This window comes from Palaemon carinicauda, chromosome 37, assembly GCF_036898095.1.
Source record: "Palaemon carinicauda isolate YSFRI2023 chromosome 37, ASM3689809v2, whole genome shotgun sequence".
In the NCBI taxonomy this organism is placed as follows: Eukaryota; Metazoa; Arthropoda; class Malacostraca; order Decapoda; family Palaemonidae; genus Palaemon; species Palaemon carinicauda.
In genome coordinates this window covers 30,722,094-30,744,903 of record NC_090761.1, presented here as the reverse complement: position 1 = coordinate 30,744,903, position 22,810 = coordinate 30,722,094, and the positions used below count along the sequence as shown (strand labels likewise).

At 45.4% G+C, this 22,810-nt stretch overlaps 1 protein-coding gene across 1 annotated transcript in view; it reads left to right on the top strand.

Moving 5' to 3' along the window:
* Positions 1 to 241: 241 nt before the first annotated feature.
* The window catches only part of LOC137629549 (PEST proteolytic signal-containing nuclear protein-like), a 40,949-nt gene continuing 18,380 nt past the window's right edge, over positions 242 to 22,810 (top strand). The window contains exons 1-2 of the mRNA XM_068360975.1: positions 242 to 374; positions 9,287 to 9,486. Coding sequence (XP_068217076.1) covers positions 359 to 374; positions 9,287 to 9,486 — 216 coding nt within the window. The 5' untranslated portion in view covers positions 242 to 358. The remainder of the gene's footprint in view (positions 375 to 9,286; positions 9,487 to 22,810) is intronic.

The following is a 22,810-nucleotide window of genomic DNA, read 5'->3' as shown; positions in this document are numbered from 1 at the left end:
TATTTGACTTAAAATTTTGGAACATTTGCAAAGATTCGTGAAAAATTTTATTGTAGATATTTTACTTGCAGAATGTTCGATGTTCTTTTGTGACTTTGACTTCGAAGGAATATTATTACCTCGAAAATTGATATATAATACGAAATTACTGAAACGATATAATTTTTATAAAATATTATCTTATGTGACTTTTATATGTTGTATTTTAGAGGATATTCTATTGCAAATGAATTTGAAAGTTATTTTAGACATTTCAGCAGAATCGCAGAAGAGAAGATCATTGGCTTGGTCCGTCGCGCGCAAGGGGTGTCGGCGTCTTCAAGTAATTTATGAGCTTCGGTTCTTCTATTTAGGCAAAATGAATAGACGAGAAGGTAGTGTGATATCTTTAATAGTTTTATTGTGTCAAATACAGTTGTGAAATAACTGTGTGGTTGACCTAAGGGAAAGTTGATTAAATAGTGTGTTTTGGCTTGTTAGCCTATTGGGCTACAAGAAGTAAGAACGTGGAGGGAATATTACTTTCCTTTCTTTGTTTGGACCTGGTGGAAGGCAATCATGAATTTTTTTTATTACCAAATATTCATTTGTTATGATAAAATATCGTAGATAGGTAGACAATTGAGGTAAAGTCGACTGGTAGGTTTTTTGTCAGGCATGTATGCAAACGTTTGCAAACTACCCTACGTCAAAACTCAGAGGTCGGTACTACGGTATATTATTGTACTTTATTACAGGATAATGTAACCTAGAGAAGAAAAAACTTCTTTTATTTCTATAGAAAAAGGTAATTTCTCTTCGAAAATGACACTCGTTCCTGTCGGAAATTAATAATTTCAGAAATATATATGTATCTATATCCACCGATATTGGGAGATCCCCAGTGGGAACTCGTGGTTTGGGGTTTGGAAAACATTCTGGGGAAACGGTATATAATGGTAAAACAGGCATTTTCTTCTCTATACATTACCTTCTTGGAGGTATAATGAACCGATGAATCGGTACTAGGTTACCGGTACCATAAGCATTTCACGTCGTTGACTGTAGGTGGTGGCTTGGTGGAGAGTATGGAAATTATTAATCCCATGGTTGTATGTAGACCTGATGTAAAGGCTCTGTTATACCATGATAGTATAATTTAATGCCAAATACATAATCTGATTTTCCCCCAAATACAAGAGCCATATATTTGTGGTCTGTATATTAGTGGCCAGTTCCGCGTGCATAGAAATGGAAATTTTCCCATTTCCTAGTCATTCGAAAGAAGTTTTTTTTTTCTTAAAAAACCACACAAACACACCACCTAACTTGAACTTCCCCACCTGATCTAACCTACAAGCCGTGTTTGTCCTTGCCTAGCGGGGGTTAACGCTTCCCTGCTACCCCCCCCCCCCCCCCTTGGACGATAAATTTATAGAAAAACACGGTACAATATTTCTAAGAGGAATTAAAAAGTTACTACAGTAAATGATATGCTTTCAAAAAATTTTACCTTTACAGTATTTTCACTGCAAATAAGCTGTGCTATCATTACGGACCCCCCTCCCCCCCCCCCCTCCTTCCTGACGGACATAGGTGGGGACCTGAGATTTTGGGTGTGCTAAAAGAGGACAAAATTTGATCATTCAGCACTAAAGATTTGTAAAAGGTCACAACCCACCTAACCTAACCTTATAGTTCATCTGTCACAGACCTAGACAGTGGCAAGCCCCTTGGACCCCCCTTCCCAGGTCAAAAACTAAGGTTAAATCACAAATAAATCCTTACTTTATTATGAATTAAGTCACAAATAATTCCTTTTTGATTGACACCTACATATTTTTTTTTCCTTGGCAATTTTTACAGAAGCATTGCAGTTGAAATTGTGCTGGTCTTCCCAAAAAGCTAAGTCAGAATTGCATTTGGGACACTAACTTTTGAGGGATAATAATGAGCTTTTAGAAAATTAATCACTTCCTCGGGAGTGCCATGAAACTTTTCCCAAATCCCTTTCATACACTGCTCTCCCACAGACATCTACAACATATTTTTGAAACTTTTGATTCCCTATATTTTTCTATTTCTTTCACCTTTTCTATTATTCATCCCTCATTCCACCCAATCCCATTCCAATTTTTCATTCCTTCTCGCATTTCCCAAATTTCCGTAATTACCATGTTCAATATGGGCTGGGGCAGGGGTGTATGTATGATAGCGGCCACCTGTATGTATTATTATGGCTAACTTAGAATACGACAGTGTAAGGGTTGTAGCAGTGGGGCATTAGCTCCCCCCAATAGGTAAGTATGTAAAGAAACAGCTTGTAGGTTAGGTTAGGGGGAAAGTATATGTTAATTGACGTCCATTTTTAATCAATGCGTTAGGAACTGGCTGCCGATATACAAAGGCTCCCTGGGGCATAATTTAACTTACGTATCAGTCGATTAAAACGTGAAGTGTTTTTCACTCAAGTTCATTGTTTACATTGAGTGACTGAAGGGGAATTATTGTGCATGCTTGGTTTCTGTGCATTTACAGTGAAGTATATGTCGTGTTTTTTTTTTTTTTTTTAACCAATTAACAGCTTACATGTATTTCTTCATAAGTTCCTTGATTTTGTTCCACAGCCATTTTTTCCCACCTTCCCCTTAAGTTTCAACTTGACCACCATCATGTAAAGACGTCACCAGGAGGGAACTTGAGTGAAGTACATCAATCTATTTTGAGATTTTGTTTGTCGCCAATTGATTATGATGGAAAGGCTCTCCGTTCAGTGTAAAGCTATTGTTACTCATGTGAAATAAAAAAATAACAGAAATAATGCCTCAAAGGTTCGATTCTGACTTATTTCTACAGCAAAGCTTTAGTAAAGCTTGCCAAGAAAAGAATAAAGACGACAGTGTCAGTCATAAGTTGAGGAATTATTTGTGATTTTTTTTCGTAATGGAAGGATTTATTTGTGATTTATTTTTAGTCTGTGACCGGGGAAGGGGGGGTCCAGCTAGCAGTTGTGACCTGGGAACTACTAGGTTAGGTTAGATGAGTTTGTTTGAATGCCTGAGCGTCTCTTAAATTTTTCAAACCACCCATGAGAAGCCTTGAACTTTGGGGGTTCCTGCTTTGATGTTCCTTCTCCTGTGTCGGCTTCGGCCTGAGCATGCACGAGATCACTGAAAATTGCGTTGGCTTTCTGGCAGATTATCGCTTCGGTGATAATCTCTCCAGCCATTTCTATGTCCTTTATCCAGACTAGCAGCAGTCTCTCCATCTCATTGTGGAAGTGGGTCCTCTTGTTAGAGAAAACAGTCACACCCTGAGAAGGTGTTTCTGCTTGGATAGCTTCCTTCTGCTTCAGGATAGTTCCTATCGTAGATGGATTTCGGCCATATTCCTTCGTAAGCACACTTAACCGCATGCTGGCCTCGTACTTCTTGATTATTTACATCTTCATCTCCATGGAAAGCATCATCCTCTTCTTTCCCATAACATAGCGACTTTCTTGGGACTCATGGCTAATGATGTATCGTAAGTATCTCGCACGATAACAGTACGTACAGTAAAATTGTTACAAAAGCGAAATCACAAACACTAACTCAATGTGTACGATATCGCTGCCGGAACAAAAAAACATAGGAACACCAATGCGTAGATGCACGATGGGATACAGTACAGTAGATGTCGACCAATAGGAGAGCAGGATCTCATGGTGGTGACTAGCATCCGAGTAGGGAGATAACCAGTGGGAACGCAGGGGGGTGGTAGTGAGTTTACGGGCTGGCAGCGAGCGAATTTTAAAATCTGTCTCAGATATGGTTGGGCTCCTGCTCTGTACCGCCTTTCGTTGTCCAAAACCTTTTTGGTAATCCGAGTCGTAAAATTCTTCGCATCTTCTTTCGGAAGTCGATTCTTTCGTAGCCAGAGGTTTGACTATTTTATTCTCAGTGTGTTCGATGTTCTCGAGGGTGGAGAAACCTTCTCTTCGGTCTTTTCTACTTTGACGTTGGACAACCGTAGGCTTGTGGCGTGTCCCGCTTCTCCGGGTGCAGCGACCCGCTGCGAGTTCATCGGAGGGAAGACCTCTTGCGACTTACCCAGAGTTGGACTTCGATCTTTCTTCTCTTCGTGACGACGCTTTGGATTACTGCGCCTCTTGGGGGAACCTTTCTTATCCACTTGTTGTGTTTTCTCCCCGAGGGGGGAACAACTTTAAATTTTCTTTGTTTTTCCTCAGCGCTAGCTGCCAACGTAGGAGTGTGAAATCAGATGTTTCTGCCAGCCTTCATCTACAGTTTCTGCTAGCCTTCATCTACAGTTTCTGACCTCCGCAGCAGCGGCCCCTTTGTGGGAAACCCAGAAAAAATCTTTGGCTTCATTTCTCAGGCAACAATTTGTCGACGTTCAATTTGAGATTGAGCTCATTAAAGGGAAGCAGATAGTGCTGCCCAGAGGTTTGCTTAAAGGAGTTGGAACTTTCCCTTTCGAGGGAGTCTCCCTCCACCAGCCGCTGTTCGGCAATCTTCCTGCTTGTGGGTAGAATTGCCGACAGCGGCAGCAGAGGTTGGTAGCCTTTCCTCTCCAGGGGAAAGTCTTCCTTCACCTGTTTCGGTCTCCCTTTTAATTGATTCCTCCAGACGGTGGATTCGTCCATTCCCTTTCTTTGGGTAACCCTTTGGTGGGAGAGCCCAGAGAACGAACTTAGGCTTCTTTCTCAAGCAACACTCAATGTCGACCTTTCTCAAGCAATACTCAAATTTGACCTTTGATTTGAGATAAAACACTTAAAAGGGAAGCAAAAAGTGTTGTCCGGAGGTTCGCTTCCAGGTGATGGAACTTTCCTTTCCTAGAGGAGTCCCTCCATCAGCCATTGTTTGGCAGTCTTCTTGCTTGGGGGGAAATTGCTGACAGCGGCAGCAGATGTTTGTTGCCTTCAGGTCTGTGGAGGGGGGGGAACCTCCTTCACCTGTTTTGGTCTCCCCTTTGGAAGGAATTGGATTCGTCCTTTTCCCGCTCTTCATCATTGGAAGGAATTGGATTCGTCCTTTTCCCGCTGTTCGTCATTGGAAGGAATTGGATTCGTCCTTTTCCCGCTCTTCATCATTGGAAGGAATTGGATTCGACCTTTTCCCGCTGTTGGTCATTGGAAGGAATTGGATTCGTCCTTTTCCCGCTGTTCGTCATTGGAAGGAATTGGATTCGTCCTTTTCCCGCTCTTCATCATTGGAAGGAATTGGATTCGTCCTTTTCCCGCTCTTCATCATTGGAAGGAATTGGATTTGTCCTTTTCCCGCTCTTCATCATTGGAAGGAATTGGATTCGTCCTTTTCCCGCTCTTCATCATTGGAAGGAATTGGATTCGTCCTTTTCCCGCTCTTCTTCATTGGAAGGAATTGGATTCATCCTTTTCCCGCTCTTCATCATTGGAAGGAATTGGATTCGTCCTTTTCCCGCTCTTCATCATTGGAAGGAATTGGATTCGTCCTTTTCCCGCTGTTGGTCATTGGAAGGAATTGGATTCGTCCTTTTCCCGCTGTTCGTCATTGGAAGGAATTGGATTCGTCCCTTTCCCGCTCTTCATCATTGGAAGGAATTGGATTTGTCCTTTTCCCGCTCTTCATCATTGGAAGGAATTGGATTCGTCCTTTTCCCGCTCTTCATCATTGAAAGGAATTGGATTCGTCCTTTTCCCGCTCTTCATCATTGGAAGGAATTGGATTCGTCCTTTTCCCGCTCTTCGTCATTGGGGCAGACCTCGCCCAGATTTTGCTGATCTTCAGTTCGCCGATTGTTAACTCTCCCAACGCCAAACTCCAACTCGTCGTTAGCCAATCGCCAATTGTCAAACCATACTGATTTTTCCAGCTCAATGATTGTCGATTGCCAGCTCACAGCTAGAACATTCGCCAATCGTCAGCTCGTCGATTGCTGGATAACCAATTGCCAGCTCACCGGTCACCTGCTCGCTGGCCGCCAGTTTGTCGATTCGCCAACGCGCCAATCGCCGATTCAATGCCTAGATAATTTCCAGCTTCTTACTGATTGCTTCTTGCCATCCCATCATGCGACAGCTCACCGTCTGCTTGCTTGTTGTTTTGTCAGCTCGCTGTTCGCCAGCTTGTGATCATCGCTAAACCTGCTCAGGATCGTCACAAGTCAGCTCTCCTCTAGGTGTTAACAGTTTAGCCCTGGATACTTTGCCTTTCGGGTTAAAGACACTTCCGGGACGATCCATTTTGTCAGAGACCCTCACTTCATTGAAGCGTGGGCTTCCTGCGTCTCTCTCTTCCGAGAGCACTCTCATCTAGACAACATAGATAGTCGTCTCACCTCTCTTGGGCTTGCTACTTTGGTAGCCGTACTTCATAGAGTTGGAGCCAAACGCATACTGTATTTCCTTCTTGAAACCTAACCCAGCACTCTCCATTGACAATTGGGGTAATGCACGAGGGCTAACCTTGGCTCTTAATACCCCTCTTGCCTTTTGGGTTTTGTTGGTTTCTCACAAACAGGATTTTTTGTAGAACCCACATTCTTGTAGCCGGGTTTCTACATTGAATCCAGAATGTTTGCTGATTTTCATCACTTATGAATGTACGTTCAACTACACTTCGTAGGACTTGAACAATCTTCATGGGACTTCAGCAGAGTTCTCTGGCCCCTTAAGAAGTCCCCCCACTAACCCTTAACTCAAGCATCAGATAGAGATTTGACTCGCAAAGACCATCTTCCTCCTTGCACTAACATTGGAGAAATACATAGGTGAGCTTCACAGAATTTCATATGCCACAAGTCCTACAGAGGAGGGGGAGTTCTCGAGTTTGTTGCGAAAACGCAGAACCTCGTCACTCAAGATCCTAGGATAGAATATTTTTCCAGTTCTTCCTTTAACGAGGTAACCAGTGTTCCGGCAGACTTGCTTTTCTGTCCTGTGAGGGCACTGTGTCACTACCTAAAGTGGACGTAGCCTGACAAACCACAGCTACAAAACCTTTTTGTTATTGCAAATAGACTTGAGAAGATCTCCAAGAATATTCAGCCAAAAAAACTTGTTCGAGCTCACACTCACGAGGTCAGAGGAATTGATTCTACAGTACCCTTCAAGAAGAACCTGTCAGTAAGTTGTGTTGAAGGCTGGGGCCTGAAAACACCAGACAACCTTCATGGCTGACTGTCTTCGGGATTATACCCATACATCCTTAAATACGTCCTCACTGGAAGCTGTGGTGCTTCTCAGCTGGTTTTGTAACCAGCTGAGATGCACCACACTTCCCGCTCAGAGGACGACACTCGACCTCATCATTGTGGTTGAATTCATTTCAAATTTTGTACTTAAACTCCTTATTCACATTCCATAGCCACTTGCTGCTCAGAGGACGACACAACCTCCTCATCGTGGTTGAATTCATTCTAAGTTTTGTACTTAAATTCATCAATCACACTACAGAATTGATCCTATGTCTAAGAAAGCAGTCTAGGATGAGTGGTACGAAGCTCTGGCCCTATATCAATCCCTCCCTACTTCTGGGTTGCACCAGTCATGCCATTATTCCCTGCCCTGGATCGGATGTTGATGCAGGTAAACCTCTGTACCAAACAGTTTTTCTATAGAAACATCTCCTCTATCCTCTTTATGAGGGGCAAGATGGAAATGAATGTGGATCACATTATATGTATTTTCAATTTACCACATTTTTCAGACATCCTTTCAAGATACAGGTTCTTCAGTGACCTGTTGCTGGACAGAAACCTAGCCTATCACTTATAATAATTTTTTCTCAGGTGATGGGAGGTGGATAGGATTATAGGGACTGCCTGCCTCCTTGGGATAAGTCTCCTGCTGAAGCACAAGGGGTTGATAATGTGAATGAATAAATCATAAATTTTTAAAGTAATTAGTACTTTCCTTAACTAAAAAAAACCTGAGTTCAAGTTTTATTTCCTATCTCGACCACCCCACGACTCTTAGATTTGAGTGGCTACTCACTCAGTGTGCTGGAAAAGTGGCAGGACTTTCCCGCCACTTGCCAGTAACTAAGGACACACTTATAATTTTAACAATTGAGTTCCATCTACACTGAAAACATACTCCTGTTGAAAGACTCAGGTTTGTATAGTTAGGAGGAAGAGCAATGAACTTTGGAAAGTATTGAAATAATTTTAATCAAAAAATTATTATTGTTAAGAAATGAAGAAAAAAACATTTCAATTTTACTGACTAGATCTGCAACTTTTTTTTTTCAAGTATGAAGTTATTTTAGTTTACTTTTCAGTCAGTGTTGTGCAGCCTTTTATTGTAAATAATAGTTTAAGCATACTGTACCTACTGACAGTATTCAACAATTTTAATAATAGAATATTATACTGTATGAATTTTTGATCATACCAAAAATTTTAACTACTATCGTAATACAAAAACCATCTTATGATGCATAAATGTGCCAGAATATTTGGCAGTCTGGAGAAAAAGGCACTGAATAAGTGGGGGGTCAGTGTACCTCAATTATCCATTTTTTTATTCTCAGACCTCTTGGCTACAAAGAAAAGTGTTTACTTTGAGAGATGCTAAACTTAGGAGGAAGACAAGGCATCAATTTGGTGACATATTCGTGGAAAATCTTGGTGGAGGCCGTATAATGACGTTTCTAAAATCTTTTTTTTTTTTCTTTTAAAATACAAGACTAATATTTAAGCTGTTTATATAGACTTTAAACTTTTGAAAATCATATCAGTTATCAGTTCTAATAAGTATTAGGAACGTAGAGTACTGTATACCCAAGTAGGCATGCCTTTAATGGCTATACAGTATATTAGGCTGAAAAAACCTTATCCCTTCTCAAAATATTACAGGCAGTACTCTTAATTTCATGTTATCAATAGCTTGTTTTACTAATTATTATTTTGAATATCATTTTAAAGTCAAAATATGCTTGATTAAGAGATTAAAAAAACTTGCTTTGTATTTTAATACTTTTTTTTTACGTGGATTTGGCCAATATAAATCGGTTATCATTTTAGGTAGTGATTTTTCATTCTAAATCTTGCACAAAACTTTTTATATTGCTGTTGTAATTATTATCTTCAATTATGGTAATAATGCTTGATTAATTTAGCTTGGCTTTTCAGCCATACATTGTAGGGATATTTAGATAGGGGAATCACTAGAACAGGGTTACATTGATTTCAAGTATAAAAAAAAATACATCTGAAACTCTATTAGGCATCCATCATGTATCGTGTTGTGACCTATGCCTGGCTCTACTCTCTTCTTATAATTTTTCTCCGTCTCACCTTCGCCAGTGTTTATCTCCAGAGACATCAGTGGTCGAGCGAACTTCTTCCACCAAACGACCAGCAGCAGATGGAGACGAGGAAGAGGAGCCCAAGAAAAAAATAAGTTTTGGGCTCAGCAAATCCCTTGACAAGAGTGATGTTGGGAAGTTGGAAGTTGGGATGTCCCTCTCAGCCAAGAAAAGCCTGGGTAGTATCTCCATCAAACTTGGACAAAATCAGGTGAGTTTGATATGGGTCCATTTCTGAAGGATGAAAAATTTTAAAATTATATTGGTGTTACTAATTAGTTGAGAATACTACATGCTGGAAGTACAATTATAAAAGCTAAATTGTTTCCATACTAACAAACCCTCCATTATTTATTTGGATCATCTTTCGGCGAAGCTAGGAGTAGCCATTAGATTTGAAGTGTGAGGTGGCAACCCTGCCTAACCGCTTGAGCGGGTAGGCTGGGGGTGATTAGGGGGTACTCAGTCGCCTCTATATATTGTTTCACAGCAGTGAGGTACGTCGCTTTTTCTTTTGGCTTGGTAGAAATCAGACGTGTCCTCTGTCTTCCCAGACTGTCATTGGACTTTTTTATATTCTTACTCTTTTCAGGTGTGCAAGATTCTCTTCAATCGCCTTCATGTAAGGGTAGTGCATGCGGTACAGTAATGCCTCATAACATGGAATTAATTTGTTTTGGAGTGGCTTTCGTAAAGTGATTTTTTTGTGTTGTGAGTCATTTTATATGCAAATTGCCTAATTCATCCCAAACCCTACAAAACACCACAATAAATCTCATAATAAAGCTACAGTATAACAACAATGAAATACTGTACAGCCAAATACATTTGAACCATTCAATATACCTAAACTAACTGTTAATACCTGTAAATTAGATAGTTATTACAACAATGTATTAATAAATGAAAAGTAATACAATACATACAGGACAATACTGTATATATACCAAATATGCAGTTTCCTATGTACTGTACTTTTACAGTTACCCCTATTATAGACTACAGCTACATTTTCTGCTGTCTGAACCCACTTTCTTCAACTCTTTGTGATGGGTGACTATTTTATTCTCGGCCTGACTGAAGAATCTCTTTTCTTAAAAGGAAACATTTTTCGTAAAGTGAGTCATAAAAATATTCGCATCTCGTTTCGCATACTCTCTGTGTCCTTCATGCAGAGGGCATCGCTGCAAGCAGGATTCGCCCTGCGCAGAGTGTAGGGAGTGGCCTGCCTCCCAAGGGGAGAAATTTGGATGGCATAGGAAGAAGACGACCAAGCGCGATCTTTCTCCCTCAAGGGCGAGGAAAGCGCGATCTTCTTCATCTCGCACCCTCAAAACTTTTTCAAATGCTCCTTCTCGCTTGCGCCCTTCTGAGGGACGATCAAGTAGGAGTGCAGACCAACTAACTCCTTGGCAACCCCGGGGTACTGGGGATAATGTTGCTTCCTCTAGAAGAGCAACTTCACTTCCAGCCGCCGGGAAGTCATTCTCCCTTTCAGATCTTTTGCAGGTGTGGCCGACCTTCGGGATTTCAGGACCCCCTTCGAAAATGGAGCTGCGTTAGAAGGAAAGCGTTAGACCTTCCTCTTCCTGTGTGGTTCCTAGTGCTCTGGTTGCAAGCACTTCTGCCTGTGAATCGCATCCGTTGACGCATGAAACTCGTGATTTCGCGAGCCAATCGACGATTTTCACGAGCAGATATGTCGGAATCGCGAGCAAGTGCGGTACCGACGCCTTCGGACAGCCACATATGAACTTCTTCCACAGAGCCATAGGTCGCCTACGTCTTCATGCCTGGACACTTTCTAACATTACCTTACACCGAGAAGCTTTTCACAGCAAGTTGTGAAGGGGATGTCTGGATACCACAATGAAATACAGCCAAATACATTTGAACCTAAAGGTTAATACCTGTAAATAATGTAGTTATTAGAACATAAGGCAATAGTAAATGGAAAATAATACATGCAGTATAATACTGTATATAAATAAAATATACAGCACTGTTTGCTCTGTACTATTACTAAATGTTACCCTTACTATAGAGAGGTACATTTCCTGCCATACATAAACCCATTTTCTTCAACTTGCACATATTTTTAACAGTAACTATATTTGTTGTTCAGTAATGCAATTAATATTCAGTTGTGATTTGACAATAAATAACCTACATATTTTTTTCACATATGATTAAGCTATTTTATTGTAACACAAGCAAGATTCATTGATGTTGATATGTACGTGAACTTACTTTGCAGAATGAATAAACTCGGTTCAGTAAATACTTTTTAACTTATATTTGTTCCGTAACCGAAATACAAACCACGCTATTTACATTGGGTTTACTTTCGGCGTAGCTGAAATTGACGAGCCAATAGATTTTAAACGAGGGTTAACTACCCCTGCGCTAGTTAGCAAGGGGGTAGGGGAAGGGGTAGCTTGCTACCCCTCCCCCCCCACACACCGGTGAGTTCTCACTTCACCTTTGGCTTGGACGATGTGCAGACGTGTCTGTCTCTCGTCCTCGCTTTTGACAGCCTTAATCTTTTCTTTTGCTTTTCCTCAGACTGTGTGTTTGGAAGTTGGCCTCGCCTTTTTATCATCATCATGTGCAAGTGCCCTGGACTCTCCGGCCGCCCCTGTGGTACCTTCATGTCGGCGGTCGAAACGGATCCCCACACCCTTTGCCCGGAGTGTCGAGGCCAACGGTGTGACAAGGAAGTAACTTGTAGTGAGTGCAGAGAGTGGTTTACCTCCCAGTGGGAGAGGTTTGCCCGCCGTCGTAAGAAGAAGTCCAAGAGAGACCTTTCTCCTTCAAGGGTTGCCTTGAAGGAGGAAGGCTTCAGGGACTCTTCTTCCGCCGCCCAAACCTCCTCCAAAGCTCCCTCTCGGCCGGCCTCTCACGAGAGGCCGCCGAGTGGTAGCGTAGACCCCATAGCGGGGTGGCTCCTCCTCCGGGGGAGGATTTTGATTTTCATGTTGATGACCCTAATTCTGTGTCTAATGATGATTTCTTTCAGCTTTGGGCTTCCTTGGGGCTTAAGGGCTTGCCCTCCAAGGAAGCCCTGTTTGACCTTATCTAGTTGGGGCCCGCTGTCAAACAGTCGCCGGTGATAGCAGAGGTAGACCCTCTGTTTATTGTCGACGTGGTTGTGGCAGAGACTTCCGACGGGTCTGCTGTGGCTGATGTTGCAGACGTTGCTGAAGGCCCTCCTCCCCCTTCCGAACATCCTTCGAAGGGGAAGGTGGGTCCCATGGTCTCTCCTGCGGGTACGCTTCCCCCTCGGGGGAGCGCGCTGACAGAGACTCCTCTTCGGAGGACCGACGACCCTGATGACCTCCCTCGTGGCCGCCTTTGCCGTAAGGCTCTTCGCCGCAGGGGCCTCCCGTCTCCCTATAAGGGAGTCAAGAGGCGCCTCTTCGAGTCGTCTCCACCTCCTTCCTCTGATGAGGATTCTCCTCGTCGGGAGCACACCGTAGCAGCCACGTCCTTGGACCTCTCCAGTGATCGCTCGCGATCTCCTACGCCTACCAGACCTTCCACCTCCGGCGTAGATGCGCAGCAGGCGCCTTCAGATCTCGTCATCCGACGGGCAACGGTCCCTTCGGGGCAAAGGGATGTCTCTCACGGTGTGGGAGCTTCCCTTGCGCGTCAGGGTTCCCCTGCGCGTTCACAGCGCTCTCCAGAGTTGCAGCAATCTGACTCGCCGAGCCAGCGCTCACCTGCTTGTCAACGTTCGCCTGCTTTCCAGCGCGCTCCTGATCGTCAGCTCTCCTGATCGTCAGCTCTCCTGCTCGCCAGCGCTCTCCTGTTAGCAGTCGACACCCTCCTGTACCTGTTGCGCGCCCGGCTCCCGGCGCTCCAGCGGTCTCCTGAGCGCACACGATCTCCTGCTCGTCAGCGCGCACCTGGTTCCTGATACGCGCCCTGCGTGCTAACGCTCGCCCACGCGCCCTAGATCTTCGGATCTGGACGCGGGCAAGGGTCTGACTCCTCCTCGCCCACGCGATCCTGCTCGTCCTTCTTCTCCTGCGCAACAGCGCTCACGCTCTCCAGCGTGCACTTCTAGAGTTCCTGCGCGCCCACCCGCCTTCATTTCCTGAGCCCGTACGCGAGCGTTCGCCTTTGCGCTTCGCCGCGCCACCTGATCCTGCGCCCCAGCAGTCTACGCGTCGACATCCGTCTGCGCGTCAGCGATCTCCTGAGCGCCTGCGCGCAAGCGCTCTCCTACGCGGCAGCGCCACCTTGACCTAGATCGCCATAATTCCCCTACTCGCACACTTGCCAAATCGCCTGTGCGCAGTCGTTCGCCCGCGCGTACTACGGACCAGCGTTCGCCGACGCGCCATCGCCTTTCACGCGCCACAGATCGCCAGGACGCTATCGATCTCCTGCGCCTTGCTATTCTCCTGAGCAACAGCGATCTCCGCTTCCTGCGCGCCCGCTCATTCCTTAGCCTACGCGCCCGCGCTCCAACAGCCTCCCGCGCGCGATTCGTTGAATCCTCCTCCGCGCGAACCCCAGCGCAACCCCCTTTCTCGCCGGGTTCCGCAGCTCGTGCCTGCGGCAGGGACGCGTGCTTCCAGATCTCCGTCAGGATAACCACCGCGCAAGCGCAGGTCTCTCTCTCAGGACCAGGAAGAGTCGTCGGAGAGGTCTAAGCAACATTCTTCCCTTTATTCTTTGCAGGTAGGCCCCGTTGCGTCCACTCCGAAGGGTCAGGAGATCCCCTTCCCTCCAGCGGGAATTACGGACACTGCGACCGTATCTCGTCATTCTTGGTTTGGTCCTTTGATGAGAGCGGTGGTGCAGGCTATGAAGCCAGCCCTTGCCGATCTGGGACTCAAGCCAAGGACAGACTCGCCCCCACTGAAGGGAAGGAGAGGAGTGGACTTCGTGGTGACTTCTCCCAGGGAGAAGTTGGCTCCTAAGAGGTCCGTTAGAAAGACTCCATCCCCTTCGCAGTCGTTTTCTCCTTCTCCTGTAGACGAGGCCTTTCCGTCCTCAGGAGAGTCCAGCGAGGCGGGGACCTCTCCCTCGGCACCAAGGGGAGAGTCCCCTCCTCGTGGAGGAGAAGCGACCCGCGTGGAAGGTATCTTCCAGACCTCTTTGCTGGAGTCCTGTATCCCGCCCAGGAGGGAACCCAAGTACTCGAAGACAATTCCGAAGTCGTCTTCGCGGATTCGTCAGGAACCAACCAGACCCCGGGAGAACGTCCACGTGTCTCCCCAAGAAGAACCTCTGGGGACGGGAGACTTAGCTGCCAGTCCGCAGGAGGGAGAGCAGCACGAGTCTGAGCACGCCTTCTGGCAGGTCTTGAATCTGATGAGGCAGCTCAACAGGTTCAAGGAACCGGAGATCACCCCCTCGCAAAGTCAAGGACACGGTCCTGGACCGGGTCTATGGTACTCAGAAGCCCCTGAAGGCCAGCGCGGCTTTGCCCTGGTCCCAACGGGTGAAGAGTGCCAGAGACAAGGTCGACGCTCAGCTCTCAGACCTCGCCCCCTCCAGCCGTTCCTCTACCGGGAACAGACTCCTCCCACCTCCTCGTTTACAGCAGAGGGCCCTCTCATTTCGGCCCTACAAGCCTCCAGCTCCGCAACAACATCAACAGCAGCCTCGCAGGACACCGAAGCAGGCTCCGGTAGCTAAGACGAAGGTGTCTAAGCCTCAGCCCTTTCCTGTCAAGGACAAGAGGGGCGGTAAGTCCTCCAGGGGAGGCAAAACTCCTAGAGGGAGAGCCGCGGCCGTAAACGCTAGGAGTGGCAGTCCCCCCGCGGGTCCACCTGTGGGGGGATGCCTACAAAGTTGTGTGCACAGGTGGCAGCAACATGGGGCCGGTTCTTGGACGGTCTCCGTGATCGGCCAAGGTTATCGCGTCCCTTTCACGACATCTCAATCTCCCCTGACAGCGAATCCAGTGTCGTTGAACTCCTATGCCATGGGATCGGCAAAGGGGCTAGCCCTTCGGGCGGAAGTCGAGACCATGCTCAAGAAGGATGCTCTCCAGGAGGTCGTCGACGGCTCCCCAGGCTTCTTCAGTCGACTCTTTCTTGTAAAGAAGGCGTCTGGAGGCTGGAGACCCGTCATCGACCTCTCAGCTCTGAACAAGTTTGTCAAGCAAACTCCGTTCAGCATGGAGACAGCGGACACGGTCAGACTTGCAGTGAGACCACAAGACTTCATGTGTACACTGGATCTGAAGGACGCGTACTTCCAGATCCCAATCCATCCGTCTTCCAGGAAGTAATTGAGATTCAGCCTAGACAGCAAGACCTACCAGTTCAAGGTGCTGTGCTTCGGTCTCTCCACAGCACCTCAGGTGTTCACCAGAGTGTTTACCCTGATCTCGTCATGGACGCACAGGAACGTCATCCTTCTCCTCCGATATCTGGACGACTGGCTGATCCTGGCAGACTCGGAGTCGACCCGTCTTCGACACCGAGACAGGCTTCTGGGACTTAGCCAAGATCTGGGGATCATGGTAAATCTCGAGAAGTCCTCTCTGCAGCCGTCCCAGCGACTGGTTTATCTAGGCATGTTATTAGACACCAATCTCCTCAAAGCCTTTCCATCAGACGATAGGATAGCAAGGCTGAGGAGGGTGGCAGAACCCTTCCTCAGGGGGGAAGAGCTTCCAGCCCAATCATGGTTGCGTCTTTTAGGTCACCTAGCCTCCCTGGCCCGTCTGGTCCCGAACGGCCGTCTCAGGATGAGATCCCTGCAATGGCGGTTCAAGTCCCGGTGGAGTCAAGGCTCCGATTCCCCGGACTTTCTTGTCCCGATAGGACCCTCGGAACAGGCGGACCTGCGGTGGTGGCTGATCGACGAGAACCTGCGAAAGGGAGTGGATCTTCTCGTCCTTCCCCCGGATTTGAAGCTGTTTTCGGACGCGTCAAAAGAAGGGTGGGGGGCCCACATTCTGAACCAGAGGATCTCAGGTCTTTGGTCGGAATCAGTACCTGCACATCAACCTGCTAGAGATGAAGGCCGTGTATCTGGCTTTTCAAAAGTTCCATCGGACCCTGGCGGGCCACTCCGTAGTAGTGATGAGCGACAACACCACGGTAGTGGCTTATATCAACAAGCAGGAAGGTACTTTTTCACAACAGCTATCCCATCTTGCGGTAGAGATTCTGAGGTGGACCGAAGTCCACTCGATAACACTATCAGCTCACTTCATTCCTGACAAGAGGAATGTGCTCGCCGACAGTCTGAGCAGGGCTTCGCAGATAGTGAGTACCGAGTGGTCTTTGGATCCTCAGATAGCCAACAAAGTCCTGACTTTGTGGGGTTCCACGACGGTGGATCTGTTCACGGCGGCCTTGAATTTCAAGCTGCCTCTGTACTGCTCCCCAGTCCCGGACCCCTAGGCTCTCTGGCAAGATGCTTTCCAACAACGGTGAGACAACATCGATGTGTACGCCTTCCCACCGTTCTGTCTGATGAGAAGGGTGCTCAACAGGACCAGACTATCAGTCAATCTGTCTATGACTCTGATAGCTCCGCTATGGCATCACGCGGAATGGTTCCCGGAGCTTCCGAGAGAGCTTCCCCCACGACACGAGCTACTCAGACAACCACATTGCAACATCTTCCACAAAGCCGTAGCCTCGCTTCGGCTTCACGCCTGGAGACTATCCAGCGTCTCCTCACGGAGAGGCTTTTCGCAACAGGTTGCGGAGAGAATGTCTCGTCACCTGCGAAAGTCCTCTGCGGGAGTCTACCAGGCGAAGTGGAGTGTCTTCTGTGGTTGGTGTCGTGGGAGGGGTATCTCTCCGCTCGATGCCACTATTCCAGCAATAGTGGAGTTTCTCGTTTATTTGCGGGAGGAAATGCGCCTTTCGGTCTCGGCGGTGAAAGGCTATCGCTCAGCCTTAAGCCTGGCCTTTAGGCTGAAAGGAGTGGACATTTCTTCCTCGCTAGAACTCTCTCTACTCATACGTAGCTATGAGCTTACCTGCCCTCAGTCGGAAGTGAGACCTCCTCCTTGGAATGTGGTTCGGGTTCTCAGGGCTCTTAAGAGACCTCCCTTCGAATCATTACGCCAGTCCTCTGATCGCCACCTGACTTGGAAGACGGCTTTCCTGCTCGCGTTGGCCTCTGCCAAACGAGTTAGTGAACTTCATGGTCTCTCGTACGACATCGCCCATTCAAGGGGATTGGGGGAGGTAACGTTCAGGTTCGTCCCCGAGTTTGTTGCCAAGACTCAGAACCCTGGAGTGCCGGACCCACGGTTCGACTTCTTCAGGGTCACGAGTCTCCGTTCTGTAACAAGTGACCCAGACCATCTGCTATTATGCCCAGTGAGGAGTCTGAGGCGTTACTTGAAGAGGACAGCTGCAGTTCGTCCCCCCATGCAAGCGTTGTTTGTTAGCACAGGCAGGACGAAGAGGAGGGTCACCAAGAACACCATCTCAGCTTGGATTCGAAGGGTCATCCACCACGCCTTGAATCCTGACCCTCCTCCGTCACTTCGCCCTAAGGCACATGACGTCAGGGGCATCGCTATGTCCCTGGCCTTCAAGAGAAACTTTTCTGTGACGCAGGTGCTACAAGCTGGGGTCTGGAAGCGTCAAACGACCTTCACAGCCCACTACCTGCAGGACGTGACCCACAGGAGCCTCGATACCTTTTCTATCGGCCCTGTGGTGGCTGCACAACAGCTGGTCTAACCTCACGCTCCTTAATGGACAAGTAGCAGAAGGTTGAGGGCGTTGTTACCCGGTTTTAGTCTGCGTAAATGAAAGAGTATGTCTGGCCCTTACTTCTTTCTTCATCCTCCCCTCTCTTGGGGAAAGCAGCATCCTGGTCTCCGCATAGCTGACCTCAATCTCTGCAGGTAAACCTTGCTCCCTTGTGTTCCTAGTATTAAATTAATACTGACGCGTCCCCCATACCCTGACGAGGTGGTGTTGGGAACGTCCTAGCCTAGATTCCTATCTAAAGGACTCCAGGTCAACTTCCTAGGACGAGTCACTCTTTAGTCCTCCACACACAGCTTATGTAGCCACACATTTCTTGCGGAACAAGGAACTTGTGAGGCGCAGGAACTCCTTATTGTTGAGTGCTGACACACTCAGATACTGAGTTCTCGGGACTCCTTATTGTTGAGTGCTGACACACTCAGATACTGAGTTCTCGGGACTCCTTATTGTTGAGTGCTGACACACTCAGATACTGAGTTCTCGGGTAAAGCCAAAGCCAGTAAGGCTGGGGACTTTTCACCCTTCCTAAGGGGTAAGTTACCCAATGTAAATAGCGTGGTTTGTATTTCGGTTACGGAACAAATGACAAATTTGGAGATTATTTTGTCTTTTTCCTAACCATACAAACCTTAGCTATTTACACACATTTGCCCGCCAGCCCTGTCCCCCAAGACAAGTCCTACCTCTAAGTGAAGTGAGACAACTCACCGGTGTGTGGGGGGGAGGGGTAGCAAGCTACCCCTTCCCCTACCCCCTTGCTAACTAGCGCGGGGGTAGTTAACCCTCGTTTAAAATCTATTGGCTCGTCAATTTCAGCTACGCCGAAAGTAAACCCAATGTAAATAGCTAAGGTTTGTATGGTTAGGAAAAATACAAATTATCTCCGAATTTGTCATATTTAATGAAATGAAAGAAAAATGTATTGTGTTCGTGCATACAATACAGTTCTGTTGGTTTTTTTTTTTTTATTTAAAAATGTACTTGTTGCTGTAATCTTAGTTGTAAATATACAGTATAATTATTGTATTATAAGAAAAAATGTTTTGATGTTATTTATTTACATATTGCTAATGTGTTTAATATGCATAGTAGCATTGAGGGTTTGCACATGCAATACAGTATTGTTCATAGTGTTTTTTTTTTTAATTTAAAAATGTGCTTATTGATATAAAATTAATTGTGAATAAACATGATATCAAAAGAAAAAAAGGTATGTACATACTGTACATACAATACAGTACAGTCAAACCTCTAGCGACGATAGAATCGTCTTCTGAAATTTTTACTTCACGAAAGGAAGTGGGAAGAATTTTTACGACTCAGATCACAAAAAATGTTTCGGACAACGAAGGGCGGTATGGTGCGGGAGCCCAACCGTGTCCGAGATTTTTAAATTAGCGCGCCACCAGCCTGTAAACTCGCTACCATCCTCCTGCATTCCCATTGGTTATCTCCCTACTCGGATGCTAGTTACCACCATGAGATCCTGCTGTCCTATTGCTCGACATGTACTGTACTGTATCCCATCGTGCATCTACGCATTAGTATTCCTATGTCTTTTCGTTCCGGCAGCAGTATCGTACGCATTGACGTCGTGTTTGTGATTTCGCTTTTGTAACAATTTTAATGTACGTACTGTTATCGCTTGTGATACTTACGATACATCATTAGCCATGAGTCCCAAGAAAATCACTGATGTTAAGGGAAAGAAGAGAATGATGCTTTCCATGGAGATGAAGATGGAAATAATCAAGAAATACGAGGCTGGCATGCGGTCAAGTGTGCTCACGAAGGAATGTGGCCAAAGTCCATCTACGATAGGAACGATCCTGAAGCAGAAGGAAGCTATCAAAGCAGCAACACCTTCTAAGGGCATGGCTGTTTTCTCCAGCAGGAGGAGCCACCTCCACGATGAGATGGAGAGACTGCTGCTTGTCTGGATAAAGGACAAAGAAATGGCTGGAGACACTATCACCGAAGTGATAATCTGCCAGAAAGCCAGCGCCATTTTCGGTGATCTGGTGCATGCTCAGGCCGAAGCCTGATTTAAGAGACACTCAGGCATTCATTCGGTGGTGTGTCATGGGGAGGCTGCAAGCTAGGACATGAAAGCGGCCGAAACCTTTGTTAAGACGTTCAACGAGTTGACTATCAGGGAAGGCTACAGTCCTCAGCAAGTCTTAAATTGTGACGAGACTGGGCTTTTTTGGAAAAAAAAATGCCCCGTCGAACGTACATCACGGCAGAAGGAAGAAAAGAGGCTATCTGGGCATAAGCCTATGAAGGACAGGCTTACCCTTGCACTCTGCAAATGCCAGTGGGGATTGCAAGGTGAAACCCCTGCTTGTGTATCACTCCGATAATCCTCAAGCCTTCAAGACCCACAAAGTCACTAAGGAAAATCTAAATGTGTTGTGGAGGGCTAATGGAAAAGCCTGAGTAACAAGACAATTGATCATCGAGTGTATAAGTATATGTTTGGGCCCAATAATGCCCCTGCTTACCCTCTTTCCCTTGAAGATATTGTAGCAGAATATTCCTTCATCAAGGTTCTCTGTCTTCCACCGAATACCACCCCTCTCCTCCAAGAGATGTTTTGAAATCATTGAGACCACAAACCTCACCCTTCATCAATTTTGGAAGGAGCCTTTTGATATTGTTATATGCCTCAAAGTCATCGATCAAGCTTGGCAGGAGGTTTCGAGGCGCACCTTGAGCTCTGCTTGGAAGAAGCTGTGGCCTGATGCCGTCTCCGCACGAGATTTCTAAGGCTTTCATGCAGACTAAACTGAAGCCGATTCCGAAAATGTTGACGATCCTGAACCTGTTGCTCAATCTGAAGTTGTTGAGATCGTTACACTCTAGAAGTGGAAGTTGATGAGGCCTGCATTGATGAGCTTATCGAGGAGCACCGAGAGGAACTTACAACGGATGACCTGAAGGAGTTAGAAGCCATGCGAGTGAACGTTGTTCCGGAAGAGTACAGCCAGGGGGTGGGGGGAGGAGAATGACCCACTGACAATGGCAGAAATTAACCTCTTCAGCACGAGGGGTCACATGGGTGACCCTTTAATTTTGCCATATGTATTACGATGGGTCACATGGGTGTCCCAAAATTCTATCAAATCTCCCCTAGACATAAAGAAAGTCGGAACAGCCACGATAGATTAGTATCCTCTATTCGTAATGCCTGTGGAGGTTATATGCGTCTACTATAGAAAATGGGATTTTCCAGAATAAACGAAAACTGGTCATTCATCTTACTCGTAACAGTGTCGTCAGCGGTTGCATGTGAGTTGTTGGTGGCAGACATACGAATGTTTTCTGACGTGCCTTTGCCGTTTTTGTGTATATTACATAATGTCTGACAGAAATTTTAGACAGTGATGATTCATATCATCTGGAGGATTCAGACAGTGAAGATTATGCGTCAATGTAAAGTGCTATCCATGAAAGTGATGACGAAACATTCATATCTTTAGGTGGCGGATGGTCAAGTGTTTTATATATATATATATATATATATATATATATATATATATATATATATATATATATATATATATATATATACATATATATATAATATATATATCTTCCTCAAAAAAGCTTGGCTTCAGTGAGGGAAAATGGTTGTTGCTATTATAATGGTTATCATTGCTATATATATTTTATATACTGTATATATATATGTATGTATGCATGCATGTATGTATGTATGTTTGTTTGTTTGTATGTCTGTATGTACGTACCTGTATGCATATATGTATGTATACATACATACACATTATATGTGCACATACATAAATACATATATCTTTTTTTCTCGGAGATTAGGGATCTAGGCAATACTCCGTCAACAAAAACGAGTGTAGAAGTATACCTCTGTGGTCACTTGGAAAATACTTTGGGTAATCAACTTTTTCGCACAGAAAATGCATAAGCATATACAAATATACATAAGGGATTTTGACGAAGGAAAAATCTATTTCTGGGAAGAGGCCCAGTCTGACAACGTCCTGGCCCAGAAAGCTTGGGCCTGCTCTTTAGGGAATATTACCGTTTCCTTCGGTACCTTGTCTAACCTAACCAAGGCATGTTCTTTCAATCGGACGAAGCCGTTGAATGGGAATTCTAGTCCCGGAGGGTAAAATTCTAAGTCCTCTAGAGGACGGGTGCCTATGCCCTCTAGAGTTATGGCACCATCAATATATGGAGCATGTAAGGCAAACCTCCAAGGGTTGTTTTTCTCGAAGGGAGGTAACTTCGATGCGTCCGGGGCTGAAGGAGGGGGCATCTGAGTTCCGGAACGGATGAGACTTGCCACCATATCTTTGAGCTCCGTCATAGCTCCTCTGTCTGCCCTAGACTGTTGAAGATATTGTTGTATCTGTTCTTTCACAATATCTCTGACCATGGCGGCGGATAAAGGGGGCTCCCGAGCCTGATCCTCTAACGAAGCCCTGGACTTAGTGGACTTTGACTTCTTAGGAGTCACGGTTTTAGGTATAGTAATATGAACATCAGGATCCTTTCTCACCGGCCGTCACAGGCCGCCCCAGAAATAACACACATATATATATATATATATATATATATATATATATATATATGTATATATATATATATATATATATATATATATATATATATATATATGTATATATATATATATATATATATATATATATATATATATATATGTATATATATATATATATATATATATATATATGTATATATATATATATATATATATATATATATATATATATATATATATATATATATATATATATATATATATATATATATATATATACATTT